The sequence below is a fragment of the Bactrocera dorsalis genome, chromosome 4 (genome assembly GCF_023373825.1).
Source record: "Bactrocera dorsalis isolate Fly_Bdor chromosome 4, ASM2337382v1, whole genome shotgun sequence".
NCBI classification, from domain to species: domain Eukaryota; kingdom Metazoa; phylum Arthropoda; class Insecta; order Diptera; family Tephritidae; genus Bactrocera; species Bactrocera dorsalis.
The window spans coordinates 8241460-8254038 of record NC_064306.1 but is presented as its reverse complement, the minus strand read 5'-3'; the positions used below and the strand labels follow the sequence as shown (position 1 = coordinate 8254038).

The 12579-nt window shown below is 33.5% G+C and overlaps 1 protein-coding gene and 1 long non-coding RNA gene across 2 annotated transcripts; one reads left to right on the top strand and one right to left on the bottom strand.

Annotated features, from left to right (window-relative positions):
• The first annotated feature begins 6292 nt into the window (after window positions 1-6292).
• On the top strand, window positions 6293-8955 carry LOC125778290 (circadian clock-controlled protein daywake-like). The gene is made up of 4 exons (XM_049455121.1): window positions 6293-6505; window positions 8059-8293; window positions 8379-8627; window positions 8714-8955. Exons 1-4 carry the CDS (start codon window positions 6406-6408, stop codon window positions 8913-8915), a joined length of 786 nt encoding a protein of 261 aa, XP_049311078.1. The 5' UTR covers window positions 6293-6405; the 3' UTR covers window positions 8916-8955.
• A 222-nt stretch (window positions 8956-9177) lies between these two features.
• On the bottom strand, window positions 9178-11288 carry LOC125778291 (uncharacterized). The gene is made up of 2 exons (XR_007422612.1): window positions 9474-11288; window positions 9178-9348 (listed from the first exon to the last, which is right to left on the bottom strand). It is a non-coding gene; the product is annotated as an uncharacterized LOC125778291 (long non-coding RNA).
• Between the last annotated feature and the right edge of the window lie 1291 nt (window positions 11289-12579).

The window sequence follows — 12579 nt, the reverse complement described above, 5'->3', positions numbered from 1 at the left end:
AGGACTACTTTCGTTATTCGATTTTCCACCTATTGTTATAACAAAGTATTGGCATATCCTCCGTTGATATTCATGCTGAATACACTAAACAATCAGTTGGTTACAAAAACAAACAAAAAATCAGGAATAACAAAAACCAACAACAACAAAGTGATATATATGAATAAATTATTTGACGCAACCAAGGACGGCCATACAATATTCTAACAAAGGTATCATCCACAGATCCACTGCCATACACATACAACGTACTCCACAATCGAGTATTTTCTTTATGTACAGGCTGCATGCACTTCTTTTGTATCCTAATCATGCTGAATGGACATAAGTGTCTGTATATATGGCTTGGATCTGCTTACAATGAACAGTAAGTTGGCATATGTATGCTTGCAGCTGCAAGTGAAGCATACTTGCGAGTAGGCTGGTCCAAGTTGAGTAGTTACCGGAAGGAAGATAAGTCGGCAACTCAACGAAAAGCTATTAACATTGATATCCTTGATGTCCTGCTGAATGAAATGTGTGCAAAAAGTTTTTGGAGGAAAGCTTTCGTTGGAAGATTAGAAGGAAAAGAGTCTACTGCGATTGATTTTCGTATATTCTAAGATTCGAAACCGGACTGGTATAAACTGCAAAACTATAGAGACTTTTGTTTAAGCCCCGTCATTCGGTGGCAGACAAAGTCAAACCTGCGAAGCGGTGAGTCTCCGTATTGATAGTTTACCAACCACTTACAGGAAGAACCACCCTTAATATCGGCGAAACTAGTAAAAAAACCATGGCGACTCTCACGCCGACATGCGATGTGTTGTGAGTTGGAAGTCACAAGGTGATATATAGAGGAAGCTAGCTGCCAGCTGGTGGTGACTCTCAGACCGCGATGTGATGTGATTTATAAGTCTCAAAGTGTCTTTTATAGAAGCTGGCTCTATGTATTCTCATAGGTAATAATAATAATATCAAAGAGCTCGAAATAGATATTCAACCATGCAACGAATCAATTCCAGTCCAGTAAAAATAGCCATGATTCTGAATTTCAATATGGGAAATCAAAAAACTCATTGAGCAGGTACATCCTCTGCTGAACTCCAGCTTCAGACTTCAGTGTCTCCCAAGCCGAGGTTGCAGCCTTTGAGGTAGAAGTATATTTAGTACACCGTAATGCAGCCTTCTTCAGGGTAGTGACCATCCACTCAGATAGCAAAGCGGCGATACTAGGTTTGAACTCATTAACAGTGCATTCAAGGTTGGTCAAGACTGCCTATTGAGGGAGATTCAATATCATCGAATGTCTTTGTGAAAAGACTTGTATCGGTGATAGTCCACAGCTATATAGGTGGATTTCGCTGGGTCACCATCGGTACATGCGCTGTCGCAAAAGCCCTTTGTCCCAAGAACAAGAGATCAAGTGATCTCTTTGCTAGCTTCTCCCTAGTTGTGGGGCTTTTAACAGGCCTTTACTCTATTTTAACAGGCACTAAGGTTGGGAATCATAGCAGAGAAATCTGCAGAATCTCTATAGAAGAAGTTGAGCTGGAAACAACCCAAAACTTTCTTCTTGACTGTCCTGCGTTTGGCAGGTCAAGACTTAAACATTAAACACTTGATATCAGCTGGAGATGGAGATTTTATTGAGAAACTTCAATTACTTGAATCTGAAAAGCATGTAGCTAAAGGTGATATCCATTACTTATCTATGGAGGTCCTGTAGGAGGACGTAACAGCTGGAGTTAGAGGTTTTGAGCACCACTGAATTGGAGAAGTGCTAGTTTTTTTCCAGTTCAGTCTTTTAAATCTCATTTAAAGAGAAGTGAACTCGAAAGCAAATTTCTAAGATCTAACAGACTTGAAGTCTACAAAGGAACATAGTGTTCTGATGTCATTTACTAATAGTTTCCTTCCGAAAAGGCGATATTCTAGCGTAGAAGATGAGTAAAGTTGGAAAAGAGCGCAGAAATCAAATTGGCAAAGAGGTCTTAACATCTTTTAATACCTCCGATTGATGCTAGTTTCTATTTGCGCGAAAAACGTCTTATACGCTACTTAGAAATCAATCAAAATTACTTAAACAACTAAAATTTCAACAGAGAACTGGAACAATCACACACAATTCCTTGAACTCCTTCGCCTTGAATCAACTGCAAAATTTAAGCAGTTTACGGCTCATTAAAACTTTCGCGGAGGATATTAATTATTGCCAGTATTTAGTTAAACACACGCACATACAGATACCGTTCAAAATTATTGCGACTCGTGCACTCACTTATATACTTACACACACACATACATATAAAATTCGCATACCACTCCCTCAAACTGAAAATGAATATATGCCGCGAGTGAATGGCATCATTCATTTCGCGGCGCTGAACAGCTGTGCGCACACATACACTCATACTAATACTTGTCAACACACATATGTACATTTGTACATATGCATATATGAAGCTACTTTGCATAAAACACATTCACTGCCGTTTAGACTCTTGGTAATTATAATTTTGTATATAATTATGCAATGCAAATAATTAATCAGATTTATGACATTTGATATGTTCTAACAGCTCTTCAAGGTGCACATACACACGCATATACATATGTATTTATAATTATACAAAAAGACATGCTTGTAATCTTATGTATTATGTAGCTGTTGTGCTGTCATACATGGATTACATAAGAGAATACATATGATATGCATACGAGGTATGACAATTAAGTAATGAGACTGATTCCATAAAAATCGTATATTCGAAAATTATTCTACAACTCTGCCATCCCCCCCATACAGCGATTCCAGCGCGTTTTCCATGCTTCGTAACATTTCTGGATCGCTTCGACTGGGATGTCCGCGAGTACCCTCGTCACGGCCGCCTGGATGTCCGTAATCGACTCAAAATGGGTTCCTTTGACCACCGATTTTGTTTTAGGAAACAAAAAAAAGTCACAGGGTGACATGTCGGGCGAATAAGGCGGCTGTGGCAACACGGCGATCCCTATAGAGGCCAAATACTGGGACACGCTAAGGGCGGTGTGGCACGGCGCGTTGTCGTGATGAAGGATCCAGTTACAAGCGATATCTGGGCGCACCCTGTTGACTCGTTTCCGCAATCTTTCGAGTACTTGGCAATAGTAGACTTGATTCAGTTTTCCCCGGTGGAACGAATTCTTTGCGGACGATTCCCGGCTATCAAAAAAGGCAATAATCATCGTTTTCACCTCTGTGTAATTGTTATATTTACACATTGGAAAGTATGTATAAGTCCTGATGTGCTCATAATTGCATTAAGTATCACACTCATCTCGAAAACTGTTGGGGAATTAATAATTTTTATACCCAGAACACTAAGTTTGTAATACCCAGAAAGAATCGTCGGAGGTCCTATAAAATATATACTACTGTAAGCAACAAAAAACCAAACTTTGTTCCTATTTTTTAAATTCTTGTTCTTCAAAATCTATGTCGCCTCCCTCAAAGTAATATCACCTTGGCAGCTTGTGCCAACGTCCTTTCCAATCCTCGAAACAGTTGTTAAAGTCAATTTGCGTAATAACCTTCAATGCGCGTAGCGATTCAATTTTAATATCTTCAACAGACCCAAAACAGTTTACACGAAGCGGTTTGATTTGATTGTATGGTATGTTTTCGAGTCTTTAGCATAGATCCAAGACTTATCGCCAGTAGTAATATGTTTTATGACTTCGTGCTGGTCGGGCAGCATTGTTTAAAAGACGTTAACGAGACGCTGCTTCTCGAAAATATTTAGTGATTTGGGAACCAATCTCGCTTTCACTTTTCTTAGACCCAAATGAGTTTTCAAAATGAAAGGAAAATAAGATCTTTCAACCCTCATATCTCACTGTTTTTATTTTGCTTTTGAACTTTAATATATTTGCATATATTTTCCATAATCTTTGATTTCCCAACTATCAAGTTTGATATTCTTGTTTAATACTTGTTATCTCTCAACTTTGATTTTCGTTTTTCGTGGTTTCTTCAGTTATTTATATATATTTATGGTTTTTTGCCTTGATAATGTTTTACTTTAATCATCTACGTTTTCAGAAATTGTCTTATCCAAAGTGTTTCAGTATTGGTTTCTGCTTATGGTATCTGTCTTTTTGTTATTTGTTCCTTGATATCTGATGTTTACGCTTGATTATAATATCTATGTTTACTGATTCTAAACTGCTTACCTTACTATTATATTTGTTTTTCAATCCATTCATGCTTAGTTCTGGAATACTTTCTATGTGGAACTACTGACTTTTATTTCTTTATTAACACATCTTAACCCAAATTTTTGTTGTTTTCGATTATTTTTTGCTTTTTTTTCATTTTACTCATATTACAGCTCATTGTTTTATAAGCATTTGTCCGCCTTAAGTTCACGACCCTCATATAAAATAAAATTGCTGTTAAACAATGTTTAACAATTAAAAAATAATTGAAATAATAACATGAAAGTATGTATGGCTGTGTCTTTGAGCCAGCTTTATATAAATCACCTGCACCATATGCGATAACTAGCACACTTTGACTCCAGCGAAACCGGTTTCGGTGACTCACAGTACTTTATGCGTTATCTATATAGTATGGTAGTACACTACACTTTCTATTTCCGATGTAACAAGCGCGCTGAAACATCAATTTACAGTTTATAGTTTACAGTTGAAATGACAACAAAGTTGCAAAACTATTACTGCATCGCGCCATTTAATTACATGCATATAAGTATTGAGGGTTAGTGATGCATTACAAATAGTTTACGTACCAGATTTATGATATGTTATTGAGTAATAAAAAAATTTTAGTAGCAATAATTTTAAAGAAGAAATTTGCAATAATCTTTAAGAATGATTTGCAATTATTTTAGAGATGAAATTAGCAGTAATTAATGTGAGTAAATGAATTACATGGGTCTTTGGAAAATAACCGGTTTGTATTGCACTCTCTTTGGTCCACCTTGTATGACCAAAAGTTCAAAATTTAAATAAAAATCATAAGCTGATACACAAACAGCTGGCAGCTTAATAGAAAAGCGCTCAAAACCGAGTTAAAGCTGTGTTGTTAATATGCATGAAGTAATTAATTGGTTTGTAATTCATAAGCTAGCTTTAATTATTGACATATACAAGCTGTAAACTAAATGGGAGAGCATTAAGATAAGAAAAATAAATATATTGCATACAAAATTAAAGATTGTAAACTTCCGCATGAAACATCAATTATGTGCAATTGAAATCGAAACTCAGTAAACAGAATTTTTATACCCTGAACAGAGTATATTAAGTTTGTCATGAATTTTATAATGCCCAGAAGAAAACGTCGGAGACCGTATAAAAAATATCGTCAGCTAAAGCGCAAAATAACGTAACAACACTTTTCATAGGTTTATAGGTGAAGAAAAAATAATAAAATAGAAACCACTCATATTTGAAAAAAAAAAATAGTTTTGGTTATAAAATAGTTATATATAGGTTATACATTGGTTATACATAGGTTATATATTGGTTATATATCGGTTATATATTGGTTATATATTGGTTATACATCGGTTATATATAGGTTACACATTGGTTATACATTAGCTATACATTGGTTACATATTGGTTATATCTGACAGCGGTAGTTCAGAAACTTTGCACACATTCTTTTGGCCCTAAGAAATTGCACTTTTGTCGGAAGGACCGATATCGGACCAATAAAGCATTAGCTGACATGCAACCTGAACGATCAAAATGAAGGCCTTATACTCGTATGGAAAACTCTTTTATTTGACAAGATATCTTCACAAAATTTAGCTCGAATTATTATCAAAGACAACGGTATAATCAGCGAAAAAATTAAACAGATCGGATCACTATGGCATATTGCTGCCATACAAACTGAACGATCAAAATACAGTGCTTGTATGAAAAACTTTTCTATTCGACGAGATATCTTCACGAAATTCGGCAGGGGTTATTATTTAAAATCTCAGCACAACATGCGAAGAAATAGTTCAGATCGTACTACTCTAACTTATTATAGCTGCCTTACAAACTGAACGATCGAAATTAAGACAGAGTTCATTGTATACCCTTTGATGCTAAAAGAAATGCCTTTCAGAAGGGAATTATAGCTTCCACAACTTAAATTAACTTTTGCTCTTTTTATTAGCACGTTTAAGCCGATTTTATGTGCGCTTTCTGCGCAATACAATAATAAATATTTAAGAATATTTTAATTTGCCATAATTGTAAAACAACTCTTGACAACTCAAAGTTCACTTTTTAGACTTATAAAATGAGCATCACTCAGCAGCGTGCCGTCAGTTGTCGTTGCAACGTGCGCGTATAAACTAAACGAGTACAACTAACGGTTTTAAGTGCATTTGTGCTAGTTAACGGATAACAGTGCGAACAATGATTCTAAAAACCATTTTTGGTTCAAGCCACAAGCTGGTGTTCTTGGCTTTTGTGGCGTCGCTTTTCATAATGTCGTGCGTTTTTGCGGTCGACTTTCGTAAGTAACGGTTGTGTAGTAAAGAAAATGTGTGGAATTTAAAGAGAGATAAAAAAGTTTAAGCATACGACGAAAATAATAATAAAGAGAGTGAATATATGAAAAGAGCTCCGCTGCAATGTTTTCAGACTGACCGTCCTCCACCACCCACAACAAGTTATATTGTCTTCAAAAGTCCGCTTTCCGTAGAACATATGAGGTTTACATACTTTTTCGGACGGCGGGAATATTCGGATGCGGTAAAATAGCATCCTCGACGTTCGCAGAAATTAATTTATTCAAAAATTTGCATTTTAAAATACTAAAGTTTCGCAGACTTTATTTGGCGGAGTCCTCTAAATATATGACTTCAAACTTTTCAACCAGCCAACTATATAGGTCTAAACTCGAGCAAATTAGCCCAATGAAAGTGAATGTCAGAAACTTAATGTCTTTTAATCACATCATTTTAAAACCCTCGATATTGGTGAAGTTTTTTGGATGGATTTCTGACAATATACAATTTAGGAATATGCCGACTAGAAATATCGCGATTTAGATGATCTTCACAAGGCTTTCAGTAATACCAGAAAACCAAGGGAACTATAAAAGTTTAGCGTCAAACAAATTAAATCGTTGAAAGTGAATATAAAGAACTCAGCCTCCCTTTAAACAGAACTTTCTTGAGAAACCATTGTGGGAAAGACGAATGATTATAATTTCTAGGTTTACTACGGAACCGAATTATTAAAATCTTTTACTTATAGAAGAATGTAGTAAAGTAAATTCCGATTCAAATCTATTTTGAGAAACCTTCCTGGAAAAAGTACTGATTTTATAACTCTTAAGGCTTCTGAAAGTCTGAACTTTAAGAATCCGACAAAAAGGATGAGGAACTAAGAAAAGAAATAAAAAAAAGATTGACTTTTAAAAGGTCAAATTTAGGTAAATATTTGGGGTACTAATAAATACTAAGCTTAGATGGTCCAGATGAGACTTTAAGTGAAACCACAACAATTAGGAGGCTATGCTGCCTCTGTAACTATTACTAAAAACAACCAAGTGAGATGATAAGGCAAGATAAAGTGCTCAGTATCTCTTTACTCTACTTTGACTAGAGAAACGAACTTTAAAGAAGTGGCAGATAATATAGTGATTCATAAGGCATAATCATCTTTGGTATTTACAAAACAACCAAAGGGAGTTGGAGAATCGTCAAAAGTTCATATGCGACGTCTCAATTATACTTCGAGGAACTTTTCAATAGTGCCAAAAGATTAAAGAAAAGCTAATAGTCTGAATACCGAAGGATTTAGGTTTCATACGTTTGGCTCGCAATGATGCCAGAAGACCACAGCAATCAGAGGCTCTTTACGTAGTCGAAATTTTTTTCATAGTCTACTTTGGACTGCCTTCCTCTGTAAATACTTCTGTTAAGAACATGAAAAAATGTACATATATCAAAAGTGATCTTCTTTTCGAGGTTATTTAATGAGACTTCGGTTTCCACTTAGAAGAATATCCGTTATAGTAATCACTAAATAATTTCCTATCCCTTCATTTAATTTTCTCAGCCGAACCCGTTACCAAATGTCACTTTGCCGATGAAAAATGCATGATCGAACAAGGACACAAGTTAATGAAAAAAGCGGCCACGGGTGTGCCCGAAAGGGCTATACCGGCTCTGGAACCGTTGAGGTTGGATAAAATCGAAATGTTGGGCGATAAAAATAATGCATTAAAAGTTGACCTGGTAATGAGCGATGTGGAGTTCCATAATTATACGAAGGCGCGGATCACAGCAATCAAGTAAGTGCGGAGAGCGGCAGCAAAGCAATGTAATTCTTATAAAAAAACTAGAAATTCTGCTAAATAATTATTTTTAAATCTTTAGAGGCTTCAGCAAAGATCTCAGCAAACCAATGAAAATAGTCTCACAAAATTTCAACCCACGCATCACAATCAAATCGAAATATAAAATCAGTGGCAATATACTTGTGCTGCCTATTAGAGGCGAGGGTGAGCTCACGATGGTCTTGGACAATGTAAAAACGCGCTTTACGAACACACTTAAAGCGGAGGAACGTGATGGCAAACATTACTTGTATGTGGATAATCTCAAAGTCGAAACACAAGTAGATAAGTAAGTAACTGAAAACTTTCCAAGTACCAGTTTTTATATTTTAACGATCTTTTCTCAAAATAATAACCCGTTGCTATATTTTCTAGTGTTCACACCGACATGACAAATCTCTTCAATGGCGACAAAACGCTCTCTGACAGCATACTCCAGGTAATGAACGAGAATTGGCGCTTACTCAGTGATGATCTAACGCCGGTAATCAACGAGGCTTTAGCAAATAAAATTAAAGAATTGCTAAGTAAATTCTTCAAGGATATACCATATGAAGATTATTTTTTGACGGATTAATAAGAGTATGTAATAAAAATCTTAAAAGTTTGTAAAAAAAGTAATGGCGTAAATTTTTTCCAAGGTAATCAAAAATTTAAGTAAGTAATGTTGTAAAGTATATTATGTAGACTAAGAATAATATGAAAGTTTATTTTTTTTTTAATATGCAACAGTTGAGGAATGATTACATGTAATGCAGAATAATGATTACTGTTTCACTGTTTTTTTATTATAAAAATCAATACAAATCCAAAGATTAAAGTCACTGTTATATTTGAATTGCGACACTTTAGGCATGATTACATGTAATGCAAAGTAATGATTACTGTTTTACTGTTTTTAATTATAAAAATCAATATAAATCCAAAGTATAAAGCCACTGTTAACTTTTTTTTACTGAATATGAACATTTTAGGCATGATTACATGTAATGCAATGTAATGATTACTACCTTACTGTCTTTTATTTTAAAATCCAATACAAATACAGGGATTAAAGCCACTATTGTACTTTATTTTTACTTAATATGGGACACATTAGGAATGATTACATGTAATGCAATGTAATGATTACTACCTTACTGTCTTTTATTTTAAAATCCAATACAAATACTGAGATTAAAGCCACTATTGTACTTTATTTTTACTTAATATGCCACGCATTAAGAATGATTACATGTAATGCAAAGTAATGACTACTCCTTTACTGTTTTTTTAGTAAAAACGAATACAAATTCAAAGATTAGAGCCACTGTTATATTTTATTTTTACTTAATATGCGACGTATTAGGAAAGATTACATGTGGTGCAAAGTAATGATTACTACTATTATGTTTTGTTTCTATACAAATCATTATAAATTCAGCTATTAGAGTCACACCTATAGCTTCGTTTTACTTAATTTGCGAAACTGCAAGAATGATTACATGTAATGCAAAGTAATGATTACTACTCTATTTTGTTTTTATAAAAGTCAATACACATACTATATATCAACATAATCCATCAATTAGGGTCACAGCTACTAATTTCTACTTAATTTCCGATAATTTAGAGATTACATGTAATCCAAAGTAATGATTACCACTATTTTATTTTGTTTATATACAAATATACTTAATATTCTTTTTACCGACTTTGCGACATCTCAATAATGATTACATATAATGATTACTACTATTATATTTTGTTTCTATAAAAATCAATATAAATCCAACGTTTGAAGACATTTAATGCAAAATAATGAGTACTACTATTATTGCTTCTTATTACTTAGTGAGTTCAGAGTGCGAGAGCAGCAATACTTAATCTCTCTCGAGCATTACTAGGAAACTACTGCTGTTGACCAAAGAAAATTCGAAACTTGTGTAAACACTTGAAGCTAAATTGATTGAAAATTGTCGAAAGATTTATGCTATTGTTTGTTTGTTGGTATTTACAGAGCATATAAGTCAAAATAGCATTAAAGAAATGCAAATATCAAGAGCGTAGGAGAACAAGGGCGAATGGAAGAGATGCGCTTATACTTAAAGTAAATATATACATATCTTATATATGCTATATACTCAATATAGAGTAAATATAACAACTGCTACCAAACAAATCTACTCGGTATATACCAAGGGTGGGGCGGAAAAAGGTTGTGTGGTGGCAAAGGTATCGGCAAACAAAAGCTGGCGGGCACGTAATCCATTGCTTCGACAAATACCATTAATGGAAACAAAGCGAGTCACATCAAATGCAGTGAAATGCAAACAAATGCGACTACACACACCACCGGCAAGCAGGTCGAGAGTAAATCGCATAGACAAAATCAGTGGTGAAAGGATATGTATGCAAATCATGCGGCAAGGAAGGCACACGCACACATAAACACAACAAAATATAAACTAACACAAGGCTATACATTTTTATAAAATATAAGGAAAGCGAAAAAATAGAGACTTAAATGAATTCGATCAAAAAATATAAAGTAAACAAGTCAATATGACAAAATGTTGCAACAGCAAAGACATGCATACCCACTACATATATGCCCATATGAGGGGCACACTTCAGTCCTGTGCTCCCAACTATGATACAAAAACAAATAACAATACGCATTATAAAGGCAAGCAACAGAAACCAGTGCGCGTTCCTGATTTTTTGTGCATATTTTTCTTGACTGGAATTTCATTTTTATTTTTTACCCTTACGGAAATGGGTATGTAGGCGAAAACCAGATGGCAAATAAAAATAAAGCAAATAAGAGTATGCGCAAATAAAATGAAGTAAATGGAGTGCAACGAAGCTGACAGGAAAGAACGAATAAAAAAACAAAAACTTAAAATAAAAATATAACTGAAAATACAAAAAAAAGTAGAAATAATCAAAGTACTTGGAGACATGATAGTAAGTAGTGCAGTTCAGTACATAATGTGGAAAGAGAACATCAACATTGCAACATTTCAGTAATAGTTACATTTACTGCCAAGTAATGATTACTATTTGACTGTTTTTTAAACAAAATATATATATTTATTAAATTCAACAGCTAGAGCCACTTTTAGACTTTATTTTTACTTGAACTGACACACTTTAGTAATGATTACAATTAATGCAATGTAATGATTACTGCTTTTACTACTTTTTATAACTAAAACTGTATGAATTCAACGACTATAGTCACTATTATTTTTTTTTGTACTTGATTTATAACAATTTAGTAATGATTACAATTAATTATAAGTAATGATTACCAGCACTACCGCATATTATGAAATTTATTAAAAACTCAATGACTGAAGACTTCTGTATTTCATTTTTGCTCAAACTGCAACTTTAAGTAATGATTACTTTTAATGCAAAGTGATGATTACCATTACTACTGCATATTATTAAAACACCAACGACGCTACTGTTGTATTTGCTTAATTTGCAACTTTTAGTAATGATTACTTTTAAGGCAAAGTAATCATTACTGCTTATTTCAAAATTCTTTATAATTCGTATGATTAACGACACTGCCTTATGATTAGTATACAAAATAATTTATTAAAAAGTTATGACTCCTACATTTAATTTTTTTTTTTTTTCAAATTGCAATTTTAAGTAATGATTACATTTAATGAAAGTAATCATTACAAATATTCCTGCATATTAGTACAAATCTAACGACGCCAGTGTATTTGAATTGCTTAATTTGCAACTTTTAGTAATCATTACATTTAAGGCAATGTAATGATTACCACAATTACTGCATAATTCATAAATCAGTATAATTCTAATGATTAAAGAAACGATTATTATGATCATAAAGATTTTCTAAACAATATTCTAAAATTTAGGCATACATAACTACACTTAGTTCAAAGTAATATTTACTATACTCACCACTTATTTAAAGAAATTTCAGTTCTAATCAAATGTTGAAAAATATTACATTATGTTTCCCGTTAATTGATTAATTACAGTAAAGATTGGCGTAGTTATTACGTAAATTACATTTGTCATATTGCTATTAAATATTTGATTATATTTTTATAGTTTAATTTCGTTTGCTAAAAATAATCATTATTTTCAAGTATTCACGACTAATGGCCCATTATAATAATTTATGCACATAGAGATTAGCGTCATCAAATTTTAGTCAGCAATTATGAGTTATTTTTGCTTAGTACAAATTAATTATTCATAATTATTAG